Raw genomic sequence first — 15,697 nt, 5'->3', positions numbered from 1 at the left:
TTCAGGTGCAGGAAAACAGGAAAGTGAAACTCTTCTCTCTTTTCATTTCCCAAACACCCTTGATCTTGGGTGTAGCATTTTCTGCCCAAAGTAGGCACTCAGTGCAGTGGAGTCAGTGTGGTCATCTCCCAGTCTAACCCTCTTGGATTTTGTCACCTTGTTCACTTTCTATAAGTCTGGGAAGGCCAGAGTCAGACACTCCAGCCCACTGGGGAGGAAGGAGGAAGACTGCCTTACTAGCCCCCCAGAGGACCCAAAGTCCTGGGCCTTGTGAGCCCATGTCCTCCCCAGGTGGTAAAGTCATACTTGACCCAGGGGTCCACAAGGAAAGAAGCCTCAGGGAGCAGAGGAGATGCCCAAAGTTGAAAGTGATCAGGCATTCCCTTTCAGAAAGAGACCCCAAAGATTCAGATCAACATGGAAAGCTGAAACCTCCCCCAGCAAGCTCTGGGAAAGCCTCAGCTTAATCATTTTGTGTCTGGGCCCTTGGCTTAAATAGTTGGCCACCTGCTGAGCGCTTTCTGGCTATTTTAGGGGATAAGAGGGTCTGTCTCCTGCCTCGAAGTTTAGAGGGGACTGGCCTCCATGGGTGTGGGTGGGGTGGGGGGTGGAGGGAGCTTGAGTGAGGACTTGAATTCCACACTGCCCCCCTCTTCCCCCCTCCCATGTCCAAACAGGCCCTTGGCTTATGCCCCCAGCACAGCTGGACCACCCAGGGGAACTGGAAAAGATTCTTCAAATTCTCAAAGACTTTCAGAACCAAAGTCCTTAGTTCAAGTGGCGGCTGTGGCAGAAATTGGACACCTGCAGCTGCCCTTGCTAAAAATACGGAGCAAACAAAGGGACGTCTCCCCAAGCAGACCCGCAGATCGAGCCCCTGGACTGGTGGGGAACAGGGAGGGTAGGGAATTGATCCCAGAGCAGCTGCAAGGCACTGGTGATGTGTGGCATTTCTGTTTATAGCAGTCTCTTTTTGAGGCTGGCCCAGCAGACAGTAGATGTCAAAGCAGAGCTGGTGTTCTTGGTTTGCCAGCCCAGCCCAGGAGAGGCCCCTTCCTGACCCTCACCTGGAGTTCCAAGGACTCTCTGGAGAAGTCTGCCTCTCTATGCTCAATCCACCCTTTTCCCTTAGGTCCAGGGGCCAGCTCCCCTGTAGCAGCAGTGTCCACACCTTCCCCACAACTTCCTCCCTGATCTGTCCCATCATGAACACAGATATCATCTTCACAAAACCTTCACAAAGCTGGAGGTTCTCTCCTCCAGCCTGGCATAGCCTGCCTTTTACAAAACAGCAAAGGGCAGGTTCTTCAGGGATGGCCCACGGGCTGTGCTAGTGGAGGATGCGATCTTGGACGTGGCACTCTAGCTGAACCCTCAGAGGGGCAGGTACAGCTCAGAGAGCCAGCACTGGTCTAGAGCCTAAGAGGGAGGATTCTAGGGCTTCACTAAGGGATGGTTTGGGGGAAGAGTCTGGAGAGTAAGAAGGATTAGGAAGAAGAGTGAGTAAATGCCAGTGAAGGAAGAAGGTGGCAGGCAGCTCCCTCTCCTGCCTCACTCAGGTTGGACCAGAGCAGATTCTCAGCATAGTCGTTGCCTACCTGCTCTTCAGAAATCAACCTGCAGGGGACTTTGGGGGAGGTAGAGGCACAGGAGAAGGGACCACTCACTCCAGAGGGAGCAGGCCAAAATAAAACGCCCAATGCCAGGCCAGTGCTTCCATGGGACTTGTAAGATAACCAGGAGGAGGTGACTTTGCCCTTGGGAGTCTTTGGCTTTCTAGACCCCTCCCCTTTCTATATATGGCCCAACTCCTTCTCTGATGCTTCATGGAGACAGAAACCTGGGTAGCTCACTGAAGTGTGCCCAGCTTTTCCAAGGGCCTGGTCATAGGGCCTAGTGGAGAGGGGTTCTCGGTACCTGCTTCTGCCTCATCCCAGGGACCCCAAGTGAGGTTCATGTCCTCTCTAAGCCAGGCAGGTGAGGGAGAGATGGTCAGGTGAATCAGAAGCCTTGGAGACTTCAGGACCCTTAGACCACTAGGAATACTTGGAGAGGTGCTAGCCACATCCCTCCACCGTCCAGGGGAGTGTGGGGCAAAGGACCCCCACTGGCTGGAGCCTCCAGCTGAAAGGGAGGAAGTCTGCTGTGTAACAGCTCCAGGACAAGAGCACAGTATCTCTGCTCCTGATGGCTAACTCTGGACATCATGGGGCAGCCTGAGCCTTCGCTCTGATGACATCATTTGTGGAGGGAAAAGAATATTTTTCAAAGGGCCAAATGCAGATTATTTCTTGCTTTCTGGGTCCTATTTTGGTTCTTCTTGTTCATGAAAATTGTTATTGTTACTACTACTACTGGAGTTGTCCATAGAAAGAAGCTCTGACCCCAGCAGAGCGTCCTCAGCCACATTTGTAAAGCAGAGAACAAGGTCAGGCTTTGTCCTGTTGGTCTAGCTTTCTGTTATCTCTGATTCTCCCTTTCCCTTTAAACCCTGAAGCAGAAATGTTTTCATCTCTAGGAAAAGAGACCAACACAGCTCCACCCCGAGCTGCATGCAGCCTTCCTTCCTTTATCTAGCTGCAAAACTTTCCCAAGGATAGTCTGCCAAAGATCAGAAACCACTCCAACTCTCCCACTCTAACCCAAAATACCAGAGCAGATCCTCATGGAGAGCCCAGGTGTTCTGGCTACTGGGACGTGGGGAGCTCCAGTGAACCTCCCCAGGTTTTTGTCTCCATTTCAGGCTCATTATTTTACCCACAGAGATGGTTTTCCCTCTTAATTTCCTTGGAAACTGTCACACATTCCAGATGTTTCCCACATTGTTATCACTGTCGATAATGTTGCTTTTGAAACCAAAGGCTCTTCCACTTGCAGAGGGTGGAACTGCCTTCTTCAGCCCCAGAAGGTCAAACACATAAGCCAAAGACCCCCTCTCCTCTTTGATGTGTTCTCCCCATACTCTTCCCATGGAGTGAAAGTGGGATGAACCAGGAGAGCTAGTGCCTATCAAGGCCCACTCTCCCTAGTCTGATTGCCCACAGATGCTTAGGCTGAGATAAGTCTTGTTCTTGGTGGTCCCCCTGGAGTGAAGCCTCCTGCTCCCCCATTTCACTCAGAATTGGCCTGACTGCTTGTCTATCAGTCACCACTAAGGGATAACAGACCTTTCAATTCAAACCAAGAAGGAAGCTGGTAGGTGCCATAAATTTCTAGATGTTTCTCCTTCTGGGGAAGAGGGTCAGCTTTGTTCTGTGAGGCATCCTTCATATGTCTGTGCCTGTGACCATTCACATACTTTCAGTTTCTGTGACCCAGAGAGAGGTGTGTGAATGTGTATGGGTGTGTGTGTGTGTGTGTGTGTGTGTGTGTGTGTCCACCTGTGTATGCACACCACTGTTTTCTAAAAGAGGGATCTAAGGTTGGGACCTCCTGGGGGATCTGTTTCCTGGGTACAAGCAAGTTGTCACTCTGTCCTCTGCCTCCCGGAGTTATCATGTGTTTCTTGTGCCCCCATCACTGGTGGGGCTCCAGGGGGAGCCGAGATGGGTCAGGCAAGATGTCAGGGAGTCGTCAAAGCAGCACCGAAAATGAATTGAGATGGCCCGACCCCCAACGGCCATGGAGCAGCACAGACTCTGACAGCTCTAGCCGTAACTTCAAGCCAGCCATCACCAAGACCGCCAGCTTTGGGGGCATCACGGTGCTGAGCAGGGGCGACAGCTCATCTAGTGCCAGGAGCACCGGCAAATTATCCAAAGCAGGTAGGTGGTCCTGCCATTTCCCTCAGTGGGCCCCACGTCAGGCAGCATATCCCTACTCTTGACTGGCCTGCTTAAAGATTGGGGCTTTCAACTAGTGAGTCTGAATAGGCAGGTACCTCTTCATCCATTCTACACCATTTCATCTTCAAAATTAGCAGATATGTTTTTACCAAATTGGTGGTTCTGTGATCACCATAAAATCAAACTGGGTTCCTTCTCCTTGGGCCACCTAAGGAAGTCCTCTTCATTCAATGAGCCCAGCCTCATGCCATATGGGCAGCCATAGCTGAGGGCCTGGAATTCCCTTGTGGTGTCCTTGAACTCATGAAAACTAACACAATCAGAGCCTGGCACACAACAAACCCAAGGATGACAAGTTTTAAAGATGGGGAGAAGACCTGTCATACTCAGAAAGGTTAATAAGTTTTAAATCTCGTTAAAATACCCAAATGAAACATTAAATGGTGTGCTGTTAAGAACCCAGCACACCCAAAGAGCTCTTCACAATTGTGAATTAATGTGCCTTCCCCCCCACCTCAGCCCTCCCTTCCCCACTTCCCAAATAGAACCCTTTGGCACATGTGACATGCCTCCTGAAGTCATTCTGACACGCGTGATGCGCGGAGGCTGCATGTGCTGGGAGAGATCATTAGGAGCCCTAAGTGCTTCGGGTAGATAGATAGATAGATGGATATTTTTAAATCTAAGTGTTTCATCTCAAAAGCTTGTCAAGGTGCAAGCAATAAAAGCATTTTTCTTTTTTTTTTTTCAAGAGAGAGCAAGATAGTTTGTCAAAACAAATTCCCATTCTCTTCCAAAGGCTCATGAGGCAAAGTCTTGCAGCAGAAGCCCTAGGAAATCAGAAATGAAAAGCTAATGTATTGCTGACAAAGATGGAAGGCCCCCTTCATTGACCCAGGCCACCAACCCCACCTTCAGCCATGATTTTGCCAGAAACAGTCCCATTCTTCCTTATATGGGATCCAGAGCCCTCTTTGATGTCTAATTGAAGCTATCAGGAAGCTAATAAGACTGAGGTCGTATCCCACCTGGGTCCACAGTGGATCTCTTTGCTAAGCTCCCAGCCCCCCCTTTCTTCTCTTTTGTTCTTGGATCACTGACTTCATCAAAGGAACCTGAAGATTCAGTTCTTTTTCCCATATTTTTCCTGACTTAACTTTATTTCTTTGTTCTCTGTGTGTGTGTCTTTCTATGTATCTGTCTCTCCTCTCTCTGTGTCTGTCTCTGTCTCTCTGTCTTTCTCTCTCTTTTTCTGTCTATGAGGTGACGGTCTGATGCTCACACTTACCCTGTAGTCTATCATCTTGGATTTGATTCCTTCCCCTCTCAGGCCTTTTCTTCTAAATTTGAAAATATGCAAGTATGAGTGTGTGTGCACGCGCATGTGCATGAACATGCACACATGAGCATGCATGCAAGCATGCACCACTTCATCTCTGAGGATCAATTTCCCCTTGATGTCCTTCAGTGAGGCCCAAGGAGTTGCATTAGATGACCTAGGAGATGTCAAGATGTGCTAAGATGGAATCCTCTCATTGTGCCCCTGATAATGCTTTAGGTTCAGCTGCTTACCAAGGTCCAGGTCCCCTTGGCTATCTCATAATCTAGACCACAGTATTCATCTTAGGACATGGTGAACAACTCTGTCATTAGTTTTGCTGGCATCAAGGTCTACAATGTGGTATCATCTTGACCTAGCAAGAGAATAATTCTACTAAAACAGGCAATTGTAGTAGCCTAGCATGATGTGGTCTGTACAGCCATACTGGCTTTTAATGACCTCTGCTGCTCTTTCTAAATGACCTGACCATTCCTTTAAGGATGTCTGAGAATGAGGAAAAGCAATAACCCTATAGAACTACCCCACTGGCGACCCAACTGGATCTGGCCAGTTGGGCAATCTAATCTCTCTCTGAAACACTGAGGGCCTTCCCCTCCCAGTTTGAGGCCATTCTTTGCCTCATTTTTTAACCTATCCTTAATCACTGAATGGGTATTGCCTCAGCCAAGCTGAGACCTGCTAAAGACCTTAGTTTTAAAAGGCTGAAATCTTTCACCATATCTGGTGCCATCTCCAATCATCCTGATATATATCGGGCCATTGAACTCAGGTGACTCTGGAGGAGAAAGTCAGGCTGATGACTTTGTACAACCTTGCCTCACTTAAATCCAGTTCACTTACGTGTCATGGCATCACCTCCATAATGTGGGGGTCCTCTTGGAGAATGAAGGACAAACATGTATAGCAATGGCTCCATGGTGTCATAGATGCAAGGACCTCTTCAACAGTCCAGCTCCTAACCAGTCCATGCCACCTCCTGCTTTGTTTTTAAACAATCAGCAAGCAGAAAACATTTCTGTCTGTACTTTTCAGTTAATTGGAGCCTGTAAAGATTAGTTATAGAACTTGTTCTTGTCATTGTCCAGTCATCTCAGTAATTTCCAACTCTTCCAGACCCCACTTGAGTTTTCTTGGCAAAAAATACTGGAATGGTTTGTCATTTCCTTGTCCAGTGGATCACCTACTGTCAGAACACTCTGCTATGATCTACCTGTCTTTGGTAACCCTGCATGGCATAGCCCAAGGTTTCACTGAGCTGCACAAGCCCCTCCACCATGACAAGGCAGTGATCCAGGTTGTTTATTGTTGAGTAATATTTCAGGTTTTCTAGGCAGAGACACTAGAGTGGTTTTACATTTCCTTCCCCAGCTCATGTTACAAATGAGACTGAGACACAGACGGTAAAGTGACTTGGCTAGGGTCACGTAGTTAGCAAGAGTCTGAGACCAGATTTGAATTCAGGAAGATGAATCTTTCTGACTCCAGGCCCAGTGCTCTGTCCATTGTACCACCTAGCAGCCATAGAGCATCATCTATGAAATCTTGTTTTCTTTTTAATACTTTCACCAAAGGTAACTTTAGTGTAGATCCTTTCTGTCACTATTTTTAGATACCGAAAGTGGGTCTATAGGTCAGTTGTCATTGATGTTCCCTCAGAATTTCCTGCCTTTTGAATGATATTATTTTCTGCTCCTGAGTTCCAGTGTTATGATATAATGACTAGATGGCTTGGTTTCAGTTAGACCTTATTCAAATTCTGCCTTAGACATTTGCTAGCAAGTCCTTAGGACAAGGCTGTGAAGTTATAGACTTTAATGTCACTGACAGTGGCTTAGAAATCACATCTTCCAAGTGTTTCTGTAGCCAAGGTTAGGAGGCCTGGGGGCTTGAACTTATTAAGGGCAACTGAGTTCTCTCTTACTCTCTGCTCACTTGGGCTGGGGTTCAGTGTCCTGTTACCCAATTTTTTTCACCGCAACCATTCAGAAGTTTATTCCCTTAGAAGAGAAAATGGAAGAAAATTAAAGTATTGTCATTCTTCCTCATTGCCATGAGTTATCACTGTTCTGTATATTTGAGCATCAGTCCTTTGCCTTCTTTGGGCCTCCACTCCATAGCAGAAAACAGACATTGGCTTGTCTAGATTGCATCCCTAGCCTTCTCTTAGTCAGGACTTGAGGAGCTGGCCATCGCTCCTTTGGGGTCATGCAGTTCTTTTGACCTGATTTCCATTTTCTCTCTGAAAATATGGGTTGGGGATGGAGTGTACCCTGGCATTCCACATCAATCTCTCTGGTCAGCCACCATCCTTTTTCCACATTGAAATTGTTTCTGTTTGATTGTTTTGCAGCTTAAGAATTTTGTTCATGAGCATTTCCAAGCATGAAATGATGCTTATCCTTCCTCTGAATCCTCTAACATCTAGAGTGTAGACTAGACTTGGCCCAGCTCTCCTCAGTCAACAACTCTAAGGCAGATCAGTGCCTTCCCCACATTCTTATCTCTTCCAATTCGGTCCTTGTTGGGCATAGTCAGGCTCAGAATATAGAATGCCGCAGTCTTGGCTTCTTCCCCCTTTGGAAGGATGGCTTGGCCTCCCTGCTGAGGCAAAGCACCCATGGACATACCTTGGTGAGTGGCAATACTTCTCCCCTTTCTGCATTCTTAGGCACATAACCCAGGTCCAAACCACTGGAGATCTGATGTTATTGTCAGAGCTGAGAGAGATTTTTTATTTCAAACTACCTCAGCTTGCCATGAGGGCACTAGTGCCTGGAGAGAGAGGGACTCATTTTGCCCAAGATTCTGCAAAATCTCAATGGCTCAGGCAGGTCTGGGATTGTGCAGGCTTGACTGGAGCCTGATAATAACTCGAGTTCAAATCGAATTGTAAGGTTTGCAAAGAACATTATGATCTGATCTCATTTAATCCTCACAACAGCCCAGGAGGGAGGTGCTACTATTATCTGCATCTTATAGAAGAGGAAACTGAGACAAACAGCAGTGAAGAGACTTGCCTTCAGGGGAATGGAGGGAGGGAAGAGAATGAGCATTTATATAGTGAATGCTGGGTACCAGACCCTTGGCCAAGCACTTCGCAACATGATCTCATGACAACTCTGGAAGGTAGATACTGTTATTATCCCTGTTTTACAGTTGAGGAAACTGAGTTAGACAGGTAAAGAGACTTGCCTAGGGTCATACAGCTAATGATTGTCTGAGTCAAGCCTTCCTGACTCAGGGACTTCATGAAATCATTACAGGGTCATTGACAAATAAGAGCATTTGGGGACATTTAGATGAATGAAACAGCAAGTCAGACCCAGAACAAGTCAGTGGAAGGAGCTCTGTGCCCCCAGAAGTGTACCTCCCATCCCCCGTCCCTAATAGCATATTGTATTCCTGTCACTCCTCTTTCAAGTCCAAGGCCTTCCTTGGATCTTGAAAATAGCATTCGTTGCTATATGCTACGAACTTTAATGGGCACTGAGAAATGCATTATTAAAGACAGAAATCAATTGTCCAAGGTTAATAATTTAACAATTCCCTGGAGCTGCAATCTTGCAACTTATGACATCATCCACATCTGCAATTACTCTTTGGATTCTGGAATTGTTCTCAGACATGAGGTTAAGTTTTTAATCTGGAGCACTAAGTCAAGGGCAGGCTCCTGCCTGGGTAGGGGCCAAGGCTATCGCACTCCTACTTTCCATGAGGTCTGCTGGGAGAGTGGCACAGGCAGCCCCTTGGGAGCTCTTCCATTACCCCCTTGAGTGAGGCCCCTCCCCTGTTCTGCCCAGGAACCTCCTTCCTGCCCGTGAAGAGCCTGTCCCACAGAAGGTCACTGACTTCTGAGGACTCACTTGCATCCCTTGGACTTCCAGCTCCTCTGTTGGGCTCAGAATCTCGACTGTCAACAGGTGGTGAGCTAGAGTACCCTGCTGGCCAGTGGGAGAAGCTAAGGAGTCAGTGATGGCCTGTGACTCTGACCTTGACCATCTGCTCCTCTGCTGTGTTCCCAGAAGGTTACTTATTCATCCAGAATCAACTGAGTGACATGATCCACTTTGTAAATGATACTCATATCTGTAGTGAAACCTGGAAGAGGAATGGAGGTACAGTTAGAGCCCAGGATCTGTGGGACCTTTGGGCAACAGTCTGCTGGAACTAAGGGAGCCCTACTCAGAAACATGTCTGTAAATGCATTCCAATGCATATAATTACAAAGGAAACTTTATGTATTAAGATATAGCAGTTAAATGTTTTTATTTTCAAAAATAAAATGGGCACAGAGCCTGAGCCAATGAATTAGAGGATGCTGTAATTTAGAGAAATGAATCCCTGAACTTCCTGAAAGTCAGGTTGAAATTCAGTGCTCCCAGGAGAGTTCAAGCCACTCTTGATCTCTTGCCAAGCAGCCTCAGGGAACTGACTGGTCTGGGACATAGGTGGGCAGGACCATAGCCCCTTATCATCTACAGCTGCTGCCCTTCCTATTCAGAAGCCCCCTAGAAAACTAGAAAACCCATCCTTTTAAAGACCCCTGGATTGACTCTAGGAAATATTTGAGAATTATTGCACCACAGATCTTTAGGAAAAACCTCTGAGTCCCTCCACCACCCCTCCCATATTCCCACCTGCTCTGACAAGCCAAACATTGATTTGATCCAGTTCTTCCAGAGTGGGAATTGCTTCACAGAAACTTCTGTAGAGGCATTTAAATCCAGAGAACCCCAAACACTTTCAAGGTGATTTAGGGGCTCATTTGGTTCATCATTGCAGCCTAATTTTGAGTCCATTCCCAGCCTCCTCTCATCGCAGGACGATGGAGAAGAGAGCTTTTCCAGGTAGCCCTATGTAGATAGTTATGGGATGAGGTCCTGGGGTCTGGGCTCTTTGCTTCTCTTCCTCCCTTTAAGTCCTCCCCTGCACACCATGAGACATCTGGCAAAGTCCCATAGTGTTGGCTCTTTTGTGGGTGTGTCTGAGGAGCCATATGCCCACAAGCACCTTAGAGGACCTCAGTATGTCTGTCCTCAGAGTGCTTGATACACACCTGATTCACACCCATCTGTCTCTGCCCATTTCAGGCTCTGAATCTTCCAGCAGTGCAGGCTCTTCTGGATCCTTGTCAAGAGCACATCAGCCTCTCCAAAGCAGCCCCCTCATCCCTGGAGGGCCTGCCCCATCTTCAGGCAGCGGGGCCTTTGCTGAGACTGGCCTGAGCAGCCAGGCAGCCCCTGGCAACCCCAGCTATATTCTGCTCCCACTTGAAGCTACAGGTATCCCTCCAGGCAGCATCCTTCTCAACCCCCACACAGGTGAGTAGACTTGTTAGTTTCAGCATGACATCCAACCCAATCCTTGTCGCCAGAGCGCTTCTGAACCTAGAAGAAAAACTAGGTCAGGATGGGGAGGGTGCAAGTGGCAGAAGTAAGTGCCTGAGGTATCTAGGGCTGAGTCATCAAGGGGGAGCAATCAGCTACTTTTCCCAGTGACTCCTTCCTTGCCCACCAGAGTCATTGGATTTCAGTTTCGTTCAGATGGACAAACCCAGACCGATGTGGACTCCCTCTTTTTTGCCAGTCTCTTGCTCCATATGAGATAGAGTGCACACACATCCTCATTTGAGAGAGATGGAGAGGTCCAAGGAAGTAATAAGAAAGTAAGATCTCCTAGGGCAGTTCTTTCAAAGTGTGTGAAGGCTGGCCATTCTAATCAGCCACTGAATTTCTGATTCTTAAGAGCTTTGGATTTAGGGGAGGAAAAATCCCAACAGAGCCTGCATTTGGAGTTTGGTTTAGCTAAGGGCCCGAGGAGTATTTAAATTATCTAGTCTCATGAATATGCAAAATCTAGAGGCAAACTTGTGACAATAGTTTATTTTTGGCAAATTGATTTGGACTTTCCCTACATTTTACCTGCAAAAGGAAGATTCGGAGGGGAAGGGGAAAATGACACTCACAGTTGTCAAACATTTGAAGAGATATCATTAAGAAGAAGAGTTAGACACTATTTGTCATGAGTTCCCCATCACTGGAGGTCTTTAAGCAGAGGCTAGAGGCAGGCGATTTCAGCATAAGAATTCATGGTTTTGTAATAGGTGGTCTGAGAGACCTCTGGGATCCCTCCAAATGTCATGAGCTTCTGATTTTACTGGTCTTGAGGAAGTCCAGAGGGACAGACACAGTGCTAAGTGCACTGAAGGAGTCACTGGGTGCTAGGGGGAGAGCCATGTACTTAAGACATGTTGAACTGAAGCATTTAGGTTACTCTAACATCATCTGTTTAGTGCTGGGAGACCCTTTGGGAGTCACCTTGTTAAATCCTCTGATTTTACAGAAAAAGAAACTGAGGCACATTCCTTATCACTGATAAGAGGCAGAGTTGGGGCCCAAGCCTAGCTCCTCTAAATTTGAATTTAGGGCTCTTTCCTTTGCACTAGCATCCCTTTGATTCAGAACATGCTTCCTCCCTGTCTCTATCTCACCCCCCATCTCTGCTCTCTCCCTCTCCCTCTGCCTCTCCCTCTCCCTCTCCCTCCCTCCCTCCCTTCCTCCCTTCCTCTCTCTCTCTCTCTCTCTCTCTCTCTCTCTCTCTCTCTCTCTCTCTCTCTCTCTCTCTCTCTCTTTCTCTCTCTCTCTCGCCTCTCCCTCCCTTCCTCCACCCCCTCTTCTCTCTCTCTCCTCTCTCATTCTTTTTCTCTCTTACACACACACAAACACACACACACAAACACACACACACACAGAGATTATAGAAAATACCTTTCCTTGTCCCTGTAAGGAAAATTGTTTTGCTTATGGGGGTGAAGGTAAAAACTGGAGGGAGAGGTGAAAGTGTTCCTTTAATTGAAAGCCATTTGACCATACTGGTTTCAATATCTTGTGAACAGCCTGTGGGGACTTTTGTTTGGCTTAGATTATTTCATTTTGGTGGTTCTCTGAGCCCTCTCCAAGTGAGGAGGGACTTATGGGACCGTCTCTACACTGGCTGTAGAATACCATGGTTCACATTGTTAACAGACTCATTCACTCATCACTTTGAAATAGGGACACTACTAGGAAGTAAGCCATCAAAACCTCTTAGGCATCCAGAGATGTAGGAGTCTCCAAAGGACTCCTCAGTGTGTTCTGAAGGCCATGAGGAGAAGCAACCTTTGGGATGAGAGCCATTGCTGGTGAGCTGCCATCAGTACTCCAAGATCCATAGGCTTGATTTTCTAGTCCCAATTCTGTGTTGTGTGTATGTATGTGTGTCTGTGTGGGTTTGGTGCGCACACATATATGTGTGTGTTTCCCAGATATGATGTGAGTCCTACCACAAATCTGAGATCATGACATCTTCCTAAAGATTCCAGTTCATATAAATATATTCCTTCCCCAAGTGCAGCCCGGTTACCTGTTCTGTATACAGCCCTCTCAGGAGCTCTTCACAAAGATGAGTCTTGGCTTTAGCCATCAAGGGGCTTGCTCTTTATCCTTCGTTCTCAAAGAGGACCATGACATCAGGGAGGTGATGCCAGGACAAGCAAGTGAATTGGATTACAGTGAGTCAGGGCTGTGCAAACACCAGTCTCACTTTCTCCTCTGGAGTCTTATGGGCCCAGTTGCCAGATATTGGTCAGGAGGGCTGGAGATCACCCTGGGTGTAGAAGGAGACCTTGGCCTTTTTAAGCTAAGATCTTTAACATTTATCAGTTTGACTTAGGCAACACCCATTCAGTGAGTAAAGCTAGGTAAGAAATGAGGCAGAGAATGGCCTCTTTACTTAGTCAAAAAAAAAAACCAAAACAATCTGAGTAGGGAGAGGAAAGATTTAAAGCAGGTGTGCCTCACATACTCCTACACTCACACACACTCATACGCTCTCACACACTCACATATGCATGCACTTGTGCATGCACACACACACACACACACACACACACACACACACATACACACACACACAATCATAGTGGCCCAGAAACAATTATCTTTCCACTTCATGGAGTCCTATCTTCCTCTGAACCACTCAGGTCCTACAGATTCAATCCATCATTCTGGCTGTGACTCCAATCAAAAGTGAGATGATAGGCATTGCAGCTGAGTCACCCTCCCTTAGTTTCAGTTTGTCCCTCCTTCTGTCTTTTCCTCTAGATCTGTGGTCTAAGAGCCTTTTCTGAAGGCTGACGACCCAGTGAGCACTGAAAGATAACCAAGGGATTTCGTAAGCTCCATGTTCCCTTTATATATCCTCCATGCATATTTTTTGCATGTTGTCTTCCCCCACCCCCGAATGTGAGGACCCACATTTTTGCCTATTTTTGTATCCCAGTGTTTAGTTCAGTACCTGGCACAGAGCAAACACTTAACAAATTCTTGTTGACTAATTGACTGACTGACTAACTTCCCTGCTCAACACCGGTTGGTCAACACCTGTTAACAGTAGTTTTAGCCTGTGCTGAATTGTGGGTGCTTGTGGCCATTACTGGGAAGAAGTAGGACAGTCTGGTGGATAGAATACTGAACTTGGAGTCAGAAAGACCAGAATTCACAGCAAATTTCAGATGGTTCCTAGCTGGGTGACCCTGGCCAAGTCACCTGACTTCTGTGAGCCTAAATTCCTTCCTATGTAAACGGGGCATCATAATAAGCATCTACCTCCACAGGGCTGTTGTGAGGTTCACACCATACAAGATAATATATGGAAAGCTAAAGAACTTGAAAATCCCATAGAAATGGCAAGTGTTAATATCAGCACCATGGAGAGAGTGAGATCATGATTTGGGCTTTCCTTACTTCTTTCAGTGACATGTTTTCTCAGTGACTATGAGTAGCACTGAGAAAGGTTCTGATTCAGGGACCCCTACTCCTGGCAGAACCAAGGCAGAACTAAGATGATGGTGACTGAGCCAATGGGCAGGAGGCAGTGAGTGCTCCTTAACTGGAAATTAGCCATTCCCTTTTCAGACTGACAGACGGCTGCCTGGCAGGTGACAGCACAACTCATGGCGCTGGAAGCCTGCAGCCCAGAAGCCCTTCTCTCCAGGGCACAGGGCCCAGAGATGCATTAGGCTTCTGGTAAAACTCCCAGTAGGTAGAAAAATCGGTCGCTAGCCCTTCAATTGCTATTGACTAAAAGCTGCTCCCAGACTTAGCAGAAGAGCAAGCCCAAACGAGGCTGAGCTAGTGGGGTCACTGAGAGCAAATGCTTCCATTTGTGAAGGCTCAATCACTAGGAGAGAAGCTCAAGCCTCACCAGCAGCCTCCCTCTGCCCTATCTTTTGGGTTCCTTGGTCAAATGTCTGTTTGAATCATTTCTTCCAAAGGGGAAAGGGGGAAGTGCCCATCCTTAGACTGGCCCCCTCTTCCATTTCAGGCCAACCGTTCGTGAATCCTGATGGGACCCCAGCCATCTACAACCCCCCAAGCAGCCAGCAGCCTGTGAGGAGTCCAATGGGAGGTCAGGCCCAGCAGCAGCCTTCCCCCCAGGCTCCACAGCAGGTGCAGCCACCCCAGCAGCAGATGGCCCCCCATGTTGTCACGCAGGTAGGGGAAGCTGGACTGGCTGGACTAGCTGGGACAAGATGGGGAGTGGGAGGAACCCCAGAGGAAGGCTGGCCTGTTGGACCTTCTCCTCATGTTGTAGTAGACACATGAGGGAGCTGTTACAACAGCAAGAGTCAGTAATTTGGGTTCAAATCTTGTCTACATCACTTATTTGTGTGACCTTGGACAAGTCCCTTCCATCTGGGCTGCAGTTCTATCACTTGGACTCAGTGGTCTCTAAGCCCCCTTCCAGGACTGAGATTTCATATTTCTCTGTGTGTATCACCCCATCCATCATCCACAGTCCTCCTCTAGCCAAGGTGCCTGTTGTAAGGAATTCCTAGCCTCCTGAGCTCTTCAGCATGGCCTGTGTCTTCGAGCCTTCCCTTCACAGTCACAGTATGTGAGGTCTGGGTGGGCCTCCAAAGGCACCGTGCAAGGCATCCACAGCTCCACCATCCCCAGCAAGAGTTGTTTAACCTCTGCTTCAAGGTCTGCCCCCTGCCATCAAGGTTGCCCATTCCAGGTTGAGATATCTTTCACTTTTACCAAGTTGTTCCCAACTTTAAGCCTAAAGCTTCCTTTCTAGTTTTACTCATGACTCCTGATTCTTCTCTCTGGGGCCAAGACAAACAGGGACAGCCCATCCCTATGATAACCCTGGGCACACTTTGTCACTAAACAGCACCTGTTTCTCTTGGTAGCAGTGGAGAGGGGTGAATGTGGGCTGATGTCTCTTCTACTGGCTGTAAGGGTGTCTGCAGTGACTCTGAAGTAGCCAAGTCATCCTCTCCTTGCCCTGGTTCCAGGGTTCCGAGCGGAGTGGCCATGGCCAGGGGTAGCCATTGTTATGGTGATGAGTATGGAGGAGGCTGTCTCCCAAACCAATCCTTCTGGGCTGAGGGACCATGGGGATGGCAGCAAGCCCAATTCTAGGATGAGACTGGCAAATGTACCCCATGTCTCACCCCTCCGTTCATCTTCTCCAACCTGACCGTTGGGGAGGGGCAGGGAACCAATGACCACATCCACATTGT

The 15,697-nt window shown here is 47.7% G+C and overlaps 1 protein-coding gene across 12 annotated transcripts in view; it reads left to right on the top strand.

Moving 5' to 3' along the window:
• The window catches only part of ARPP21 (cAMP regulated phosphoprotein 21), a 167,777-nt gene that overhangs the window by 106,344 nt on the left and 45,736 nt on the right, over positions 1-15,697 (top strand). For all 12 annotated transcript variants that reach the window (XM_072599230.1, XM_072599231.1, XM_072599229.1 and 9 more), the window contains 3 exons: positions 3,535-3,764; positions 10,218-10,448; positions 14,491-14,660. In XM_072599230.1, the coding sequence (XP_072455331.1) occupies positions 3,535-3,764; positions 10,218-10,448; positions 14,491-14,660 (631 nt within the window). The remainder of the gene's footprint in view (positions 1-3,534; positions 3,765-10,217; positions 10,449-14,490; positions 14,661-15,697) is intronic.

This window comes from Notamacropus eugenii, chromosome 3 (assembly GCF_028372415.1).
Source record: "Notamacropus eugenii isolate mMacEug1 chromosome 3, mMacEug1.pri_v2, whole genome shotgun sequence".
In the NCBI taxonomy this organism is placed as follows: domain Eukaryota; kingdom Metazoa; phylum Chordata; class Mammalia; order Diprotodontia; family Macropodidae; genus Notamacropus; species Notamacropus eugenii.
This window is presented reverse-complemented; position numbering and strand designations above follow the sequence as displayed.